The following is a 20,100-nucleotide window of genomic DNA, read 5'->3' as shown; positions in this document are numbered from 1 at the left end:
CTCCTGTAATCCACCAGAAAGAAAAACTATGATTTAGTTTCATTGCAACTTTCCTCGTGGCGGACTTGCGTAACGTTACCGCAGCTTGAATTGCGGATCCAATGGTTGCCGTCCTTTTTTAAATATATAAAAAAAGAAATAAAAGAGGGAGAAGAATGGTTCGGTATATAGAAACCGAGATTGTGGGGACCGGGGAATAGTTTTGCATGGTATGGGAGAACGGTGGAAGTCGAGAACGTATTCGAAAGGTCCAATGCACGTAAAAACATTCTAATCGTAAGCTCTCATGTTGTCGGAGTCTCTCTGTATGAGTTAGCTTAATTAGTTGTGTTGGAGGAAAATATAATAAGAGGACGAAACTAATCGGACTGAGGCACGGGAATCTCACTTTCTTTAAGAAGATTCAAGCCCTCTGCGATTGGCAAAGACTAGATCCCGGTGCACCATAAAATACTATAGCTTGTCTCCTCCAGGATACAACAGTTTGATGACCGTCATATGGCAATGACAACTCTGCACGATAGTCAAGCCCAAGGCTCTACCAAAGAACATCCTTCTTTGCCAAGAACTCTCTCAAAATATTTTGGGGTAATTAATCACCGGTACATTTATTGACCGGTCTCTAATGTTTAATCTCTGTTGACTGGTTGTTTAACAATCAATCTAGCCATATTTCAATACTTTATTATGAGACAGAAACACCCCCTAAGAATATTTTAATTCCTATTGCTTTATCTTCCATCCCACCGAAGAAGAGAAAGAAAAAAGGGGGTCGGGCCCGCCACGGCTGGCGCCGACCATGGCTCAACCCCTCCCGAGCCTCCTACTGCGGCCACGCTGTCAGAAATACCCTCGCCCCAGCCTCCTCCCGCGGCCGCGCTGCCGAGAATGTCCCTACCCCTACCCGACGGTGGGGAGGTGCCGAAGAAGAGGAAGAAGGGCGGCCGCGGCATCCTGTGGCCGTCACCGGCCACGACCCGCCCTCCTTCCGTGTTCGCCGCGGCCCGACCCCTTTCCGGTGCTGACGGCCTCACAGGAGGAAAAGAATTCTTTGCGGGACATCTGCGGCTGCCGCGGCCACAGCCGCCGCCGCCGGCGGCCCGACCCCCTCCCGTGGTCCTTTCCTGTGTCTGCCACGGCCCAGCCTCCTTCTGACGCCGGCGACATTGCCGGAGGGGAAGAAAGAAGGAAAAAAAAAAGAAAGAAAGGAAAGAAAAAGAAGAAAAGAAAGAAAGAAAGGAAAAATAAATAAAAAAAAAGAAGAAAAAAAAGAAAAGAAAAAAAGAAGAGAAGGAAAGAAAAAGAAGAAAAGAAAAAAAAGAAGAAAAAAGGAAAGAAAAAGAAAAAAAAAGGAAAGAAAAAGGAAGAAAAGGAAAGAGAAAGAAGAGAAGGAAAGGACAAGAAAAAAAGAAAAGAGAAAAAGGAGAAGAAAAAGGAAAGAAAAAGAACAGATGGAAAAAAAAAGAAGAAAAAGTTAAAAAAAAAAGAAGAATATTTTTATGAGTAAAATGAAATGATATTGTATATATTTGGAATGGAGGGAGAGAAGGGTTTATATAAAAAGTTTGTAATAAAAACATAAATGTATTTAGAAATCCTATAAAAGTAACTTTTCCACCAAATAGACATTGATTCCCATTTTTCAAAAATGATTCATAAATTATTTTCATTTATTTCCCATGAATCCTCCATCTCCCCAAATACAAGAACCTTTCATCTTCTCAAATATATAAACCTTTCATCTCCCCAGATGCATGAACCATTCATACGTGATTAAATGCGTAAACCTCATAAATGAAATAAATATTAAATTTAATATTAAAATGCACCAATAAGTTGGATACAGAAAATCTTATATATATGAGATCCTTTAACACGCACCTTGACAACCTCTCCTCTTCTTCTCCAAAGCACCATGGTACTCTCTCTCTCTCTCTCTCTCTCTCTCTCTCTCTCTCTCTCTCTTTGCGTGTGTGTGAGCGCTCGTGTGAGCAATCTTTACTTTGTTCTGTTTATGATACCCAGTTCTTTGGTTCTCTCGCAGGAGAAGTGGGAAGTCAAGAATGCGAGGTCCTCCGACTCCACTCTCAAAACCATGTCTACGGTACTCCCTCTCCTCTTTGGATTTGGTTGGTAATTTCTCTTATTGATCCTGTGCTTAATTCTTTGTGGGCCTATAGGAGAAGACAGGAGATCAAGTATTGGTGGAAGGGAAGGTGGATTGGAGAGGAAAGCCAGTCAGAAAAGGAGAACATGGGGGAGTCGGCTCATCCTTGCTCATACTGGGTATTTAAAACTGATACTTTTTAACACCCTAGCAACTTATGCACACAAGTAAGACCAAATTGAGATCGAATGATCGATATACCGTTAATGCATGCATGCTATATATCATAATAAGGCCGTATGCCATGCAAATTAATGCTAACTTCACAAGCATACACTAGAACGACATAGCCTCTTCTTCTTCTTTTTTTTTTATTTTTTTTATTTTTACATAACACATTTTTTTGCATCTTTGTTGTGCATTACTTGGTCTCTAATGCCCCATTTGTTCGCAGCCGCCTTCATGTTTGAGAGCGTGGCCACCCTCGCACTAGCAGCCAATCTCATTACCTACTTCACGGAAGTCATGCATTTGGATATAGCCGTTGCTTCCAATGCTCTAACCAACTACATGGGCACCAGCTACATCGTCTCAGTTGCTATAGCAGTCTTTGCAGATATATTTATTGGAAGATACAAATCTGTTATCATATCAGCCAGTATTGAGCTCGTGGTACTTCACCTACAAACTTGACAGCTTTTTTCTTTTTACTTATAATCAACAAATCATCTTTACCAAACCAACTATTTCATACTTCAAGAACAATTCATGAATCGTACGTCCACCGTATAGACATAAAACTTTAGTGATATATAATCTTGAACAATTTTAAATATTTAACGTTATGCTTGCTATACATCCATGCATTTGAAAGTATTGAATTGTCTTAAAAAAACCAATTACTCTATATATCTACGATTCAATATTGTTAATTAATGATCACTTGTTGTCTTCTAATCTCTTCATTTTTTCAGGGACTTCTGTTGTTAACTCTGCAAGCTCACTTCCCAAGCCTCAAGCCACCTCTCTGCAACCTCTTCGACCCTACCGGCCATTGTCTGAAAGTTGATGGTGCTAATGCTGTGCTCCTGTTCATCTCTCTATACCTTGTAGCCATTGGGTCGGCTGGGATCAAGGCCAGCCTGCCAGTTCACTGCGCCGATCAATTCGACGAGAAGGACCCTCAAGAGGCCCGTCAAATGTCGAGCTTCTTCAACTGGCTCTTGCTGAGCATCTGTCTCGGAGGGGCCATCAGCTTGACCTTGGTGGTCTGGGTTCAGAACGAGAAAGGGTGGGACCGGGGATTTGGGATTTCTACAGTTGCCTTGCTGTCAGCACTGGTAGTCTTCTTTGCTGGTGTCCCAAAGTATCGGATAGCCATCATTCAAGGAACTAATGCACTTCTCGAAATTATTCAGGTTTGCAACTTCTCCAAATCACCCTCTTCAATTTTTTTCTGCCATAGGCTGTAAGATAGTTAAATAAATGAATCAGTGAGAACGATGTCCAGCAAAACTTGCCTCTATGAGACTATGACCATGTTATGTTAGGGAATAAGTCGAGTATTTTGCTTTGGCCATTGCTCTTCATTTAGACGTCCGAGCCCTGACCGAGTCTATATTCTTCAGGTTTACGTGGCAGCGTTCAGGAACAGGAATCTTGACCTCCCTGAAGATCCTTCGGAGCTTTATGAAATCGATGGAACGAAAGAGTCGCTTGAAGAAGTAGAATTCCTGCCTCACAGAGATAAATTCAGGTCGTTTTTTTGAAAAAAAAGAATTCTGTCCATAATCTCCTTCTTATGAATTGCACCACCATCTTTCTTGATGAATCGAACTCATCTGGAACAGGATAAGAAGATTCATTCCTATCAATAATTTACATTATTATATATCAGAATTTATTTTGATTGACAGAAGTTTTTCGGTAAAATATATGATTCGGACTCTTCAAAAGATTAAAAAAGTAAATAATTTCATATTATATAGAGCCTTTTGAGAATTTTCACATTATAATTTTATATAGCATGATGCTGCAAGTGTGGCTCAGCTTGCAGCAGTTCATGATTCTATATGCATTGGAAAATTAGGTAACTACGGTTCTTCAATTTCCTTTCTGATGGAAAAACATCAAGAAACGTTGACAGAGTATACAGTAACAAGTGCTAAGTAATTCTTCCTTCAGGGTGCTACTGTTTTAGCACTCCAAGAATTTTTATCACTTGCAAGAACCCTCCCTCCTCCAATCACACGACATAAGCTAGTTGCTTGAAAATTCTACGCAGGTTCTTGGATAAAGCGGCAATCCGAACTTCCACCACCATTAATCGCAGCTCTTCACCCAGCCCATGGAAGCTATGCCGAGTCACCCAGGTGGAGAACGCCAAGACCATCCTTGGGATGATCCCCATCTTCTGCAGCGCCATCATCATGAGCACCTGCCTGGCTCAGCTCCAGACCTTCTCCATCCAGCAGGGCTCCACCATGGACACCCGCGTCACCAGCAAATTCCACATCCCCCCTGCGAGCCTCCCCATCATCCCCCTCACCTTCATGATCATCATGATCCCAGTCTACGACCGCCTCTTCGTTCCCTTCGCCCGGAGGATCACCGGGCACACCACCGGCATCACCCACTTCCAACGCATCGGTGTCGGGCTCGTGCTTTCATGCATATCCATGGCCACGGCCGCAGTCGTCGAGGTGAAGCGCAAGAATGCCGCAAAGAGCCATGGGATGCTCGACGCCCTCCCCGTGCTGCAGCCGCTGCCGATCAGCGTCTTCTGGCTCTCCTTCCAGTACTTCATTTTCGGCATTGCCGACATGTTTACTTCCGTCGGACTGCTCGAGTTCTTCTACTCGGAGGCACCCATGGCTTTGAAGTCGATTTCAACCTCCTTCCTTTGGTGTTCGATGTCGCTTGGGTACTTTCTGAGCACCATATTGGTTGAACTGGTGAACGCCGCCACCAAAAATCGCACAAAGAGCAGAGGGTGGCTGGCTGGAAATAATCTCAACAGGAATCATGTGAACCTCTTCTATTGGTTGCTCTGCATCCTTAGCTTCATCAACTTCTTGAACTACTTGTTTTGGGCCAAGTGGTACAAGTACAGGCCACAGGTTCCCCGTGACACGGCCGAGAATGGGAAGGTGGAAGCACTGTAATACCTTTTGGTTTGATATTTCTCTGTTTTCAGTTGCTCCTTTTCTTATTGAGAAAGACTAATTTGCTCATTATTATGGTGTTGTTTTGTGGATTGGTCGTCAGTTGTTTTAGGATGTTTTATTTGTTTCCGTTGCTAATGCTCTAGCTAATTTGCTCATTATTAAAAACACATCACATTTTTGATGTACAATCCCCCTGATACATAAATCTGAAAGTACTTGGGGACAAAGTACACATTTGATTAGAAAAACAATAAAATTTTAAATTATATTACATACAAATACAAATATTTATTTAAATAAAAAGTTATTTTGAATTTTGAAATTTAGATATTCAAAATTTACCCATCTTGCCTACCTTGTCTAAAATCAAACATTGATGGATAGCAGTAGAGCGGAGAGAGCGAGAAATTTTTCTTTTAAATATCCGGAATCCATAGTTTGGCTTCAAAAAATATTATAAAATACAGTGTAGCGCGAGATCGATTTTGAAATTATTAGCAAACTTCTCTAAAAAAAAAGTTCCTTCTTTTTATCAAGTAGAATTATCTAAGTTCTTTCAGCAAAAAAAATATTCAAATTATTTTCACAATCTTTGCTTATTAAGATGTACTTGCTTTGCTTAAATTTTCATTTTTTCAGTAGATGGTATGCCCGGTTTGATTTAAGAAAATCTTTCCAAATGTCATTGATTCTAGAGATTGCATATTGACTGCAGAAAAGATTTCTACTTCTTAATGTCTAGAATGATGGAATCATATCATTGATTTTGAAAATTCCAAATTAATTTGTAATCATCCCAAATTAAAAAAATAAATTTATTGTAACAAAGATGGAGTAGGGGTAGAAATGGGTTGGCCCGAAGCCCATCAGATTGGGCCGGACTTCGGGCTAGAACTGAAAAAGTTCAAACCAAGCTTGGCCTTAAATATAGAGCCCATTTATTTTTTTAGACCAGGTTCAGATATGTCACTGGCATGACCTAGCCCTGGCCGAGCCCGAGCTCAAACAACGCCCGAAGCACAGACCGAATTTAGGCCCAAATCAATTTGTTTTTGTACATTGTTATTTAGAGAAAAATAATGAGGAACTAAAGAATAAATTAAAATGAGTTTAGCTAAAAACAATATATTATTTGTTTGTATTATAGAAGAGAGTCTAAGTTTTAACTAGCTTATTTTTTATAAAGTAATATTATAAAATATTAAACTTTAATTGGGTTCAGGTTGGATCTATTTTTGGGCCACATGGCTAATTCGGGTTGGCCCCTCGAGGCAGGTTAGAATCAAAATTATTAGACCCAAAAATATTTAATATATAAATATAGGAAAAACACCATTGAGATAATTTAGATATCCTATAAAAAAAATATAGAATATTTTGATTAAAAAATAATAAGTAAATTAAAAAAAGTACTTTCAGATCGAGAGCGGAGGAAGTGCAAGGGTCTGGGGGGGAAAAAGAAAAAAAAAATCCACGGCTAGCAAGTGCCTCTCGAATCCAAGCCCGCATCATAACGCACCGGATCATCCATTTTGTGAATCTCAAAACGCTACGGACGGCTGTTCGGCGTCGACGCGCAAAAAATTCTACCCTAGGCTGAACTAAAGAGGGTGTCCCCGCCGTCGCACCTTCTCCTCTCTCTCTCTCCCTCTCCGTCCCGTCTTCTCGTTGCTCGCCTCTCCTCTCGTCTCTGTTGCGCCTCTCATCGCGTTCCATCAGCCAACGATCGAGAGCTCTTGACAATCCATTCTTGGATTTCCTTGTGCTCCTGTTCTCATCTTGGGTAATAGATCTTGGATTATTAATTTCATCTGGCTCCCAATTAGCTTTGTGGCTACGTATGGGGTTTAGGTTACATGAACTATTCTGTTACAAATGCTGTAGATTCTCCTGGTCAAGGTAAGTATCCAAGCTTGATAACGCCTTTTCTTTTTTTTCCCAACGTTTCTTTTTCCCAAATTGAGAAAAGAAATGTGGAAGACATCTAGGATGTGAGGACTTCGGTTTTGTTTTCTAAGTTCATGGTTCAAACGATTTGCCAAATGATGTTTTGGGACATTGCGCAAGGGCTTTGAGCACTGCATGGTGTCGTGAGATGCAATGAAAACAATCATGATCATCCCTTCTGATGGCAGTTCTTTTTATTTAAAATGTTGCTGAGTGGTACATTTTAATTTATATTATTCTTTTTATTTTTTGTCTGCTGGATTTCCTTTTTTTTATATAAAAAAAAAAATCTCTCATCGTTTTGCTCTTGCAAATGCCCCATGAGAAGAATCTTAAGAGTTGCCAAATGATGCCGCGATGTTACGTAAGGGCTTTGAGCATTGCATGGTATTGTGTGATGCAATGCGATAATATCATGGCCATCCCTCCTAATGGTATTTTACCAAGAGTTATTTACCTTTAGCTTAGTTGATTTCTCTAGACCCCTCCTCTGCTTCTGCGTCAATTTCTTTGTGCAGCATTATACAGCCTCAGGAATGGATATACATCACTGTGATTTTGTTTTTTCCTTTATTTTTGGTGGATCTGAGATAATGTCTTATAAAACCTTATAGATAATGTCTATTACTTGAGTTCATCAAGGTCTGTTCACTATTTGTACTCTGTTCTGGTTTCTGTTTTGTATATTCCTGTAAGTGGTCCAGCGCAGAACAAGACCCATTACCTTGCGCAACGGTAATGAGTTAAAAGTACACACTGTTTCTCTGCCACACTGACCACGGAGCTTTATTTAATTCTGTCATGACCTCTGATTGCTCCTTAATCAGTTCTCATGACAAAAAGAGCTCTTGTTTTCAGCTTCTTTCATTACAGTATCTATTTATGCAAAGAATGGGAGCATTCTGGAATTACATCAGGCTCAAATCCTGTCTTGAAGTTTATGTTCCAACTTGCTTTGTGGTTCCATGATCAAGTTAACCAGTACATTGCTGCTTGCCTATAGTAATCTTGTTCTGATTTTCCCCTGATGGAACCTGGAATATGCGGTGGCCCATGCACAGCTATTGCTTCTGCTCTATAAACTTTGCTTAGATCAATTTTGATTTGTTCTTAATCCTAGTTCCTTTAACTTCACCTTCCATATCCTTGCAAGAAACATTTGATTAATAAACGGTTGCAAGTATCGGATCCAGTGCTGCAAAGGCATTTCATCACAAGTGTAGCTTCTTGTAAGCTCTCAGACCTTCCTGCACTTACCTATGCAAAACCTGCCTTGCCCAATGCTGCTCCCTTGAGTGCAGGTCAGTTTTCTACTAACTAGTTACTTACCCATTTTCATTCCTAGATTAAAGGGTAAGGTCATTCAGCATTTTTTCAGGATCCACCAATGCTGATACACAGAGTGAGTGTACTTGCCAAAGTTTCTCATGAATACTCTAATAATCATGCTTAAGTTTCTTTTTTTGATGGAAAACTGAATAATAGCAGTGATTTTATTCAGTTGTCTGCTAACAATTTGTTAATTTCTTTTGCATGCCCGGTTAGATGATCAAAAAAACTGAAATACCTACGGTATGCTTCAGGATGTCGAGAAGAGAATTAGGGGGAAAATAAGACTTCAACCCTCCCTTGCTGCAGCGGCACAAAAATTTCGCTGACTATTAAAATATAAACGAATAGGTGGAGATATTTATGTGTTACATTTGCACATTCATTATATGGATCTAAAGCATGCCGTGCTTGCTGTCATGGTTCTACAATCATAGCTGGAATTCATCAGTCAGGCAATTTGATCCGTGATGTTGTTGGCTATATATTTGCATGTAACTTTTCTTTAATGAAATTATTTGCAGCTAACTCTTGAACTCAAGCCAGTGTACAATCGGCAGGAAGTTTTGGATGTGTGGTTTTGTCTGCAGTTTAAGCATGATATGGCTTTCCAAGGATGATAACTTTGAATCAAGCATTGCACTGAAGATTGCTGAAAAATGGCTACTGACTGGCTGCCCATGGGTGCTCCTATTCCTTGTGCGCCTGGCAGCTCAACGGTGGCGCCCGTCTGCCCGTCGAGTGCGCCCGCCCCCATGATGTCAACCCAAGGGGTGAAGCTGGGCTCAGCGAGGCTAGACATCGTCGAGAGCCAGGACAAGAAGTACCAAGATATCGACCGAGAAGCTCAAGGAATCGAGGGTAGAGATCAAGGAGCCCGAGTGGATCAACTACTGGAAGCCGCACGGGAAGGAGTTTGCACTGAGACGGGCATGAAGCGCCGGACTCCTTTTCGGCTTTGTTTGGAGTGTGATGCGGCGGGCATAGTAATAGGTTTTTTTGTAGATGAAGTTGTAGGCAGGCTGTGTTATGTAGTTGATGCTGGGTATAAATGAAAGAACCATATAGCTTTTGGGTAATTTGATAAAACAGTGTCCTTGAAGCATATTGGCACATGTTGTAATATTTATCTAGTTCCTTTGGGCAATGATCTATGGTTATATAGCTGTTGGGGAACTTTCACTTACTGAATTCAAAAAAAATCTGTAAAAATAGAAACAATAATTGGGTAGGCGTACCATGTAAGGTACTGTCTTAAAAACGATTATTTTTCTGGCATGCATAATATGTTTTTGTTTTCTAAAAGACTGTCTTTTCTCACTCCTTGCTCATACATCATAAATCTCTACTAATTCTTCTTTAGTTGACCTGTCTATCAGCTGCTGGAACCTTATATGCGAGTCTTCTATCGAAACTTGATTTCAAAACTACAATTTAGATACCATAAGGTATTGAGAATTTCAGCCTCATAAAATCAATTTTAGTAATTGGAGGAAAAAATGAAAAAAAAAAAAGTCTCCCAGATGATGGTATGTTCCTCTGCAGCATTTTTGACTTCTATCGCCCTGCCATTTTCCATTCATGACTTTGAAAGAATAGCCTGCTACTTATTAGTGCATTTTCTGCAGAATGTTAACCATGTTAAGACATTATTTATGCCATTGGTGATCATGTTGGAACAGTTATTGGCACAACTCAGACATGGCCCTATGGGAACCCAGCCAATGGTTAACTTAAATGAAACCCTTAAGATGGCAAAGAAAAAGATTCTCACTATCACTAGCAGTTGGCGTTAATTAAGTATCATGAAAACTATGTTAATTCGTGAAATAATACTACTAACATCCTATGCACTTATCAACGATATCAGAAAGGAGTGTTCAAACATAAAAGGTCAATTCGGATGAAGCAGCAAGGATATAGAACAAATAAGATCATTCCGAGAACATCAGGCCACACCATGAGACAGCAGTTTGAGTTTGCAAGGAGTTACATGAAACATACTAAACTGAAGATGTTGATTCTGATGTGGTCCAAAGGAGTTCAGTTCAAAATTTGAAGCAGAACAGTTTATCAAATATGCAATACTGCTATTATGAGGACATACTATGTCGGCAGACTTTCAGGCAAATAAACTTTCAAAACTGGAGCCTCTCTTGATATTTCAATTGTATCGCCATTCTGAATTGAATAAAATATATGCGAACCATCAACATATATCACACCTTCTTGAGAGTACCAGGCAACACACATCCGCTCATCAGGCCTAATTAAGCGATGCATCAATGGAGGGTCCGCAGCTCTAGATGAAATGGGCTCTCTGACCATATACTGAAGGTCTTGAGTATAAATTGGCATGGGAAAACCTCCAGCTGAAAGCATGGCAGCTGTGGATCCTGCAGCAGTGGAGACCCTGAGACCACTTGATCGGCAGTTGACCAAATTAGAGTCCTTTATGCTGTTGCTCCTGACTCTGAATTAAGCATGAGAAAGATCTTATCATTACAATATAATCTCCAAACAAAGGTTTGCTGGTGTTAGAAAGATGTCGCACCGAAATGAGAACCGAGATACTGTTGCTGGACAAGGATGTGCAACAAGAATATCATTCAGAGCAAATGTTGGCAACGGATTACCATTTAAGTTTACTGATATCCTTGTGAGTTCAGAAGGGTGTTTATGACCTTCGAGAATTTCATCCAATACCTGGAAAAGCTCTACAGATCAAAAAGAGGAGAAAAATGTGGCAAGCAATAAAATAACAGAGTCCTCTATGTCATATAGATGAGTTTTTCTTGGGTTATTGGTTTCAAGTGACAATACAAAAATAATGTATCAAACAACATCCCAAATAGACCCCTTCCAACCACATGGAGTTTACCTGCTCAAAGTTTTTTGCAGTTCCAGCACAGAGATAGCCTGTGCTTCTTCTTGCATCAAACTCATTACTGAACTTGTCAACCTGCAATAGACGGAAGAAACCAACCATATATATCTTAAAGAAAAACTATCGCCATAAACAGATGTCTCCATTACAGAATAAGATGTGGAATTGTAGACTAACTCAAAACAAACTGATAGAAGACCAACATAATTGGTGGAAACTATCATGATTTATCCCATATTACGATTGAACCCATTAAGATTTTATATATACCATCCTGTTACACAACCTCTTCAACTTGTGTAGGGTCTGAGTTGACTCCTAGAACTGGAATTGAGTCATCCAAAAAGTGACTGGCCTGTAGCAAAGTGCCATCCCCACCAACAGTGACCACGAGATCCACATGATGAATTTGATGGGACAATTTGTTACGCATCACAAGCTCCCAATCAAGAGACTTACGTCGCAAAACATCCTGACAAAAGTTGATTGTGTCCTTATGAACCCTACATCTGTCATCCAAATAGCTTAATATCTGCACAAGGACCAAGAGAATAGAGAAGCAATGGGAGTTGCAATGAATTTAAATATGATGGCAAAGCTAGAAAACATATTTAGTAAGCTAAAATGCATAACTGCATCAAATATGAAATAAAAAACAAGTGCAATGCACGCCATATCCATGATCACAATGTTACTCTAGTCAAAGGCCATCCGATATGATACTATCAGATGTACATTTAAAGGGGATGCACTCTGATGCCATCCAACCTAAAACATTTAATCATTATAAATATGTAAATGCATCAAATATGCCATCATATGGTAAATCCTTTTTTTTCGGAAGTAGTATATGATATAACATGTAGCTTACATATGCTATTGTAGATACAAGAGCATTTTAGAATTTGAACCATGCTGTACACACCTGCAGATTCTTGCATGCAGAAAAGTAAAGTGTATGGAAGCATAACTCCAATAGCTGTTGGATGTAGGCCACGTCAATATAGAGAGAGGGGTCACATCTGGAACTTATCTAGAAAAGATTCTAATTGAGTGAGTTTGATCTAAGAGCTGTACCAATTTCCCTTCCATTACAACTCAAGTTCATCCTTCCGCTTTTTCTCTCAGAAGTTTCTGAATCTTAACTCTAGTACAAAGACATTTTACTTGATATTGTCAACGTGGCCAGGCAGTCACAAGTGATGAGAACTATTAACATCCTAAGACAGGTGGTGCAAAGGCAGACTAAACAGTCTCCGAGAATCCCAGGCAAGAGAAAATTGAGGGGAAAAAGAAGGAGAGGGAGGAGAAGGAGAAGGAGATCAGAATAAGAAAAGGATCTAGGAGAGAGAATAAAAAGGATAAGGAGAGGAGGAAAAAGAGATGGAAGTGAAAGAAAAAAGAAAGGAAAATGAAAAAAAATCCCAAAGAACAAGTCTTGTCCATCAATTTCATACTTGATACTCAAAATGATATATTAAGATGTAAATATTTTGAAATAATACAAAATTAATAGCTATCATTAAGCATATAATAACCATAACATATAAGCAGTATACCGTCCATCCGATCAACCTGATATCCACTTGATCAATCCTTTTTCACCTTCCACTCGTAATAATTAATAGTACATATAATATGCACATTATTATTGACAATAAAGACTTAATTAATATATCTTAATGTGATTTAATATATGTCTACAAAGTTTTAATGAATACCTATTATTTCTTATGCAAGCATCTAGCAGGGTCACCTTGACAACAACAGTTGTCGATAAGGTGCTTGAAAACTTGAAGGGCATGAGAAGAAGTCATGCAAACTTAATGTTACAACAAAGCTAATTGAATGATTATTTATATTAGAGGAAGGTCTTGCTGAGGGCACAAAATAGAGATCGAAGGTCAGCATATTTGAAAAATATGCATGTTCAATAAAGGAAGGCTGAGACCATCCCTTGCAAGGGGTTGGCCTACAGTGAGTCTGAAGAGATAGTGTTAAATAACAAAAGGTGTGAACAATGGCATTAAGAGGTAATCATGAAGCAACCTCCCCACTATGCAATGCACTAAAGCAGAATTTACCCTAGAATGTAGGCTTTTCAGCAAAACTATCTTACAAGTGATTCAAAGTAAAGGGAAAAAAACCAAGCAACAGATCAAATCTCTCTAGCTTTACAATGATGTTTGCACGAAGATTTTACCTCGCCAAAAGATGCAATGTGATGCTGTTGCCACAAACAGGAAGAGATTTCAACTAAATCTCGATCTAGCATCACATGGAAAGATTTAACAAAGGATGATATAGCTCATCCCGATAAATTTTGAGCACTGGGAAAGCAGCAGTCATTAAGGACAAAAACACAAGCAATAAAGCAAGATCAAGATTATATATATTACTCTAATACTGAAAAACGTAGCTTCTCCAAGCACTACTCGTTGCTTTTCTACAGTATAAACGACAACCTTAAATGATGTAATTTTTGCTGAACTGGTATTGCTTCTTCATAAATTAAAACCAGAGCAAACCTTTTCGCTGCCAAGAAAAGAAGGCCTTAAGCAGAGCGGGAGTTGTCCTAACAATTAACAAGGCCACAATTTAAACATGCCGAAAACAAGCAACTTGGGCATTTCAGGACAAAACCTTTTCCTCCATTGACTAATCAATGCCTTAGTTTGTCCTAAAGAAGATGACTTGGAAAGTTTAGACATCAGTTACATTGCTGACAGTCCCATCAACAGCTTAATGTACAGATTGGCTTTTCCACCAGGACAATCTGCTCCTTGCTTGGTCTAAATGTATGTGCAATGTACATAAAACCACCAAGAAAAAAATATATAATGCAAGATCACACAACATTGAAAAGTATCAAACAATTAGCAGATATTTAATACAGCACAGGACTAGTAGAAGATGGATGTCATCCATATATAAGTTGCATTAGCTGCACAAACTCTGCATCAATTCATTACAACAAACACTTTTTCATCCTGAACAACTAAAGGAAGCGAGCATGAGATGTCCAACCTGGATATTTTGCTAGCAGATAATTTCGTAGATTCAAAAATCCATTGCACCTTAAAAATCCTAATTTTAAGGTAATCCTAATTTTCATCCATGTTTTAAAGCAATAAATTAAAAATGAATGAAAATACAGAAAATGTGATTTTTTTAAAAAAATCAAACACGTACTTTGATATATAAAATAGAGCAGGAGAAACTAAGAATCTCCGGAGAGCACATCAAGGTTTGGAGAGATAGCATTTGTGAAATAGTTCATACATCGGGTAAACACCAAACTTTAGGCATGTGTTATTCAACAAGAATAATACTTCCTGTTCCCCAGCACACATCCGGAATGAGCATCAAACCAGATATTAATCTAAGCTGTTCGGGAAAAAATGGCATGCTCAAAGCTTATTGTGCTCGTAACCTTCCATGTTGTCGCAAACATCTTATTTCTCACCCATTTCACCGTTTTCATTGTTATTTCATAGTTGTCACATTCATACCCACATCTACTGATCATCCATGGCCGAAACATTTTTAAAATTGTCAGGCATAGCTTCGAAAACATCTCCAATTGCGTGTATATTAACAAATATTCGTAGTTGCATCCACCTTAAAAATCCACCATTCTATGAACAACAGTGCTACACTTTTTCTGATACTTCTTTGTAGTAACAAAATCCATTCAACTTAACAGTAAATAGAAGAAATAAGAAATACGTCAGAGGGTATTCTTGTGTTGATTAATGGCGGAAAGCAAAAAAGAATAAAAAGGAGTGATCGTTTACCACCCACCAAAGCCTATTTCCATGGACAAAGAAGAAAAGGAACTCGTCTGAGGTCTTACCTTGGGGTTGACGGCGCACGGGAGAGGGGAGGGGAGGCGGGCGTTGGCCCTGGGGCTGGCTCTCGAGGGGTAAACGTCGAAGGGCTTCAACAGCAGCAGGACCCGCCGCCTCGACATGGGATAGGGGTACACTTCCGCCTTTCCGCTTCCTGGAGAAATTCGGAGCCTGAGAATTTCTCGCCGCAGGAGAGGAGTTTCCTAGTGAAGAAATAGAAGGGCTCGATTAGGCCCAGACGGAATTAACGGGCTCAAACTCAAAGCTGGTCATGGGCCGGACCTAGAGCATAAAAAATATTAAATTTTAAATAGGCCCGCCTAAAGCTTGAATAATGAATATAGTTTAGGCTCGAGTCTCGGCCTATTACCAAATCTACATCACAATGAAGCAAATTTTGATTAACCTAACCAGCAAGCAGCCCATTGAACTTAGCATACTGCAAGACCGGGCATGGATTAGCACCACCACCATGAGGTGGCCCCATCCCAATTTCCCTTCCACTTTTTTTTAAAAAAAAGTCTAGTGCATGAGCTCTCACCATTGCAACTTGCAAGATCTCAGAAAAATAGTCACCATTACAACTCGTAAAATTTGATAAGAGTCAAATACACAATTTTATCCCTACATGTGGAGAGACCGTTTTCATTTTTCGGACCTGTAACATCCAAATCATAGTAAAGTAACTTTGCGTTGTATTATACCTCATCCTCTTCCGTGTATGAAAAACTGATGAACATAAATATGAGCCACATCTAGGTTAATATTGAGAATGTGAGATTGTTGGCATAATGTCGGTTGCCCAAGGAATAAAGCTGAGCTATATGAAATGAGTAACCGCTTTTACCAAAAAAAAAAAAAAAAAAAGGAATAAAGCTGAGGACAGTGTTCTCCCCGCTGCCAAGGTCATATCCCAAACCATCTTTAAATTGATGGGTAGTAGAAACAAGGAGGTGCCACCTCGAAGAGACACCCTTTTAACTGAAAAGAGACCAAAAGATCTAATTGACCAAACTTATAATGAAGCAATCGAACCCAGAGCTTATCAGTACTTAGCAAAAAGAGCATGCTTAGTTTTCCTAAGATCTCTGCATACTTCTATTGGAAGAGTCAGAACGTCCCATTTAACATAATGCAAGTGCTTATAGGTATCGTTGTCTCCAAGAAAATTCCTTGCGATCTTTGCTACATCATCCAAGATAGAATCAAGCACCAAAAAAACAAGCCAACCGATAATTTGGAATAGCATTGAGGATGCCATTGGAATAGTATTGAGGAATAGTTTCTTGCCCACCATTCTAGCATTGACCTTGTCAAAAATAAAATGCTGGCGAGAAGAAAGAAATCGTGACAATCAAAACATCCAAGTAAACAGGTAAGGATCCTCATGCAAATTCAAGCCTATAGTGAGCCATCGAGTGGGAAAATAGACACAAGATTTATTATCAAAAACGTTAAAAACATCAACCAAGACAATAAGAGAGACTTTAGCAACAAACATCACATTACAGCATACATAATCATAAGTATTGCCGTTGGCCTTTTTCCAACTACTTAAGATTGATTTTATGGATCTTTATTAGCCGGGTATTCCCACTTAGAACCATCTTTGATACTATTTTAAGTTTCTCCACATCCCTTTTCACAACCTCCATCCATTTCACTTCAGGTCTTCCTCTCATTTTCTTATCATCTTCAAGGCAAACCAAAGTACGTCTTCTTACCATAACCTTGTCAAATCTTCATTGTGCATATCTACACCATATCAATCAATTTTTTATTATTTTATCCTTAATTTATACAACTCTTGCAGCTCCACTAGTATTTTTTTTTCTTATTTTATTCTTTATATTTTGGCATATATTTATTTTAATATTTTCATTTTTGCCATACTTTACCTATTTTCATATATTTTCTTTATTGCCCAAAACTCTGAGCCATACAATATGGCAGATCTTACTATTATTTTATGTTTTTTTTAAAAAAATCTCCAAAATATTTGCCCATCACGTAATATATATTCTAGATGCGCCTATTCACTTCATTCAAATAGCTCTAATTTTATTACATATATCTTCACTAATGCCTTCATCATTTTATAAAATATACCCTAGGTAACAAAAATAATCACTCTGTGATGTCTTTTGGTCATCAAATTTAATTGTTATCAAAATTTCATTTTTATGCTCACTGAATTTATAATCCACGTACTATGTCTCTCCTCTACTAATTTTATTCTCCAATATTTTCCTCCTTAAAATCCCCTAGATGAATAATTCCATTACAAGAATAAGTGAACAATCAATCTTGCTACTTCATAAGTTATGAAAAGTTTATGGAACCCACAGATATTGATGCATCAACTTCATAATCAAATTGATCCCTATATATGGCAACAAATCCCGCAAGTAGAGAATAGTTTATGTAGAGAACTGGAATTGTTACAAAAAGTAGCACACTGTTCTAAAAAAAAAGGAAATGGCTAGAGTTGTTACACTAAAGGAACGCATCGATAAATAAATTTGCTGCATCCATGTTATATGTTGAGCATACTTCATTTCTTCGACGAAATTTTAGATGAACCTGAAACACTTGCACATGGAAGTTGCATCAATCCCTCTTGCTTAGGGGTGGCAATCGGGTCGGGTCAGGCATAAACGGGTCGGGTCAGATATAGGTCGGGTCAGAAAATCATAGACCTGAACCCGACCTGTTTATTAAACAGGTCAGGAATTACAACCTGAACCCGACCTGTTTATTAAACAGATAACCCGACCCGACCCGTTTAACCTGTTTAATAAACTGCCCAACCCATCCCCACCTATCCGACCCGACCCGACCCGTTTAACAATTGTGCTCGGGACTCGGCAGCTTGAAAAATTTCAACAGAGGAGTCTCGGAGGACGGCCCGTTGTCGGAGGAGATGGGAGAGGCGAGATGGGTCCTATGCTTCATCGATCGGAGGAGATGGGTCCTCTGCTTCACCGCTTCAGTAGACCTCCGGCCGCCGCGGCTCCTCCTTCGCCGCCGGCGGTCTCCGATCGTTCGGCAACGGCGGCATCTGGATCGGAGTCTCGGAGGATGGCCCGTCAGAGGAGGAGATGGGAGAGGCGAGATGGTCCTCTGCTTCACCGCTTCGGTAGACCTCCGGCTGCCGCGACTCCTCCTTCGCTGCCGGCGGGCTTCGATCGGTTTGGCAACGGCGGCATCTGGATCGCGGCTCCGGCTCCGAACCCGAAGCCCCCACGGAGATCGCGCCCCGGGAACCCAGACGCCATGGCTTTGCAAAGATCACGGACCAAGGGATGATCCGGATCCTTGGAGGAGATCTAGAGTTAGGGTTTCATACCTCACAAAGATCCGGATCCTTGGAGGAGATCTAGAGTTAGGATCCCGGCGAAGGGGGTCCGGCCGTAGAGAAGCTCGTAGAGGAGGACGCGGCGCTGCCTAATTGGGACTGTGGGAGCGGCCGGTGGTGACCTTGTGGGCGACGTACTCGTAGCTGCCGACGAAGGAGCAAGACCGGACGGCGACCGGCTCGGCGACGAATCGGTGGGAGGGGAGGGAGGAGGCCGGCTTGCAGGGGCGAAAGAGGAGGTCGAGGAGGCAGGACGGGTCATCGGCGCCGTCGGAGGGGTCGGAGGCGACGGGCTCGAGGGTGGGGGAGAAGGTGGACTAGAGGGAGAGCCGGAGAGGTTGAACCAAAAAAAAAAAAAGGGCAGCGGTGCCCAGGTGAACTTGGAGAGAAAGTTTTAAACGGGTGACGGCCTGACCTATCTTTGTGGGCTGTGGGCTGTGGCCCTTATCCAACCTGACCCATATATTAAACAGGTTATTAAACGGGTTATACAGGTTAAACGGGTCAGACATCTTAAACCTGTATCCGACCCAATTAATAAACGGGTTAAACGGGTCAACCTGTTTATGACCCGAACCTGTTTAGGCCAAACCCAAACCTGTTTATGGCGGGTCGAACACGGGTCGGGTTGGCGGGTCGGGTAATATTTTGCCACCCCTACTCTTGCTACATAGCACATGGAAGCTCAATAACATTACTTAGGAAACTAATATACGGTAATGCCCGAAGCGGTTCTAAGCAAGGTTCACCGTACCGGTATCGGTAGGCATACCGATCGCCTATCGGACCGGTATGATTTCGGTTTGTACCGATTTAAACTGGCACCGAACCGGAACACTCTTTCCCACCGGAGCTAGGAAAGAAGAAGAGAACAAGAGAGCGAGCGGAGGAGGGATGGAAGGAGGAGAGGAAAGGCCGCCAGCACCCCCCCTTCCATCGAGCTCCGCTGGCCTCTCTCGGCCTCCGCCGGCTCCCCGCGGCCCTCCGCAGGCGGCGGAGGCCTCTCCTCCTTTCCTCTCTTTCCCGCTCTCTCTCTTCTTTTCTTCGTATTTTCCGGCTCTAGCTAGATTCGGCTCATACCGGTTTTCACGGCTCCGGCGTATCAATTACAAGCCAGACCAGTCCGATATAGTGCGAACCGATCGGGACGGGCCGGTTCGTCAAACTTTGGTTCTAAGGATGCACACCATGCACCCAACCCGTATCCAAGGGACCGATACGCTCATTGTCGACACCTGCTTCCGGGGCTAAGTGTCAGCTCAAAGGCTTGCCATTTTCGTTTTCATCAGTCATGGCGCTAATGAAGCCTAAAGGCATCTGAATCGAAAAAGCACGACAGTTTGGAAGGGAAAACTACGCGCAGTAGACGCGCTCGATAAAATGCCACAACCATTTCGCGTCATGCTACAGGCCCAACCTAAGCACCAAAGTTTTTATTCTCTTCACAGCTGTCA

General features: G+C 40.8%; 2 protein-coding genes and 1 long non-coding RNA gene across 4 annotated transcripts; 2 read left to right on the top strand and 1 right to left on the bottom strand.

The window, feature by feature from the left end:
- The first annotated feature begins 2,052 nt into the window (after positions 1-2,052).
- Positions 2,053-5,412, top strand: LOC103709024 (protein NRT1/ PTR FAMILY 4.4-like). The gene is made up of 6 exons (XM_008794178.3): positions 2,053-2,104; positions 2,181-2,286; positions 2,562-2,779; positions 3,082-3,525; positions 3,736-3,863; positions 4,392-5,412. The coding sequence occupies exons 1-6, from the start codon at positions 2,096-2,098 to the stop codon at positions 5,269-5,271; spliced, it is 1,785 nt and encodes a 594-aa protein (XP_008792400.2). The 5' UTR covers positions 2,053-2,095; the 3' UTR covers positions 5,272-5,412.
- Positions 5,413-6,855: 1,443 nt separating this feature from the next.
- Positions 6,856-9,855, top strand: LOC103708953 (uncharacterized). The gene is made up of 2 exons (XR_015969034.1): positions 6,856-8,522; positions 9,075-9,855. It is a non-coding gene; the product is annotated as an uncharacterized LOC103708953 (long non-coding RNA).
- Positions 9,856-10,470: 615 nt separating this feature from the next.
- On the bottom strand, positions 10,471-15,570 carry NADK3 (NAD(H) kinase 3). 2 transcript variants are annotated; one of them, XM_088704924.2, is made up of 5 exons: positions 15,294-15,570; positions 11,724-11,969; positions 11,432-11,512; positions 11,187-11,256; positions 10,471-11,023 (listed from the first exon to the last, which is right to left on the bottom strand). In XM_088704924.2, exons 1-5 carry the CDS (start codon positions 15,408-15,410, stop codon positions 11,004-11,006), a joined length of 534 nt encoding a protein of 177 aa, XP_088561050.1. In that variant the 5' UTR covers positions 15,411-15,570; the 3' UTR covers positions 10,471-11,003. The 2 variants fall into 2 exon arrangements, with proteins under 2 accessions (XP_088561050.1, XP_008792298.2); XM_008794076.5 differs by having other exon boundaries at positions 11,105-11,256; positions 15,294-15,534.
- Between the last annotated feature and the right edge of the window lie 4,530 nt (positions 15,571-20,100).

The sequence above is a fragment of the Phoenix dactylifera genome, chromosome 9 (genome assembly GCF_051530095.1).
Source record: "Phoenix dactylifera cultivar Ajwa chromosome 9, Ajwa_hap1_PhDact_Kaust_v1.1, whole genome shotgun sequence".
Classification (NCBI taxonomy): Eukaryota; Viridiplantae; Streptophyta; class Magnoliopsida; order Arecales; family Arecaceae; genus Phoenix; species Phoenix dactylifera.
This window is presented reverse-complemented; position numbering and strand designations above follow the sequence as displayed.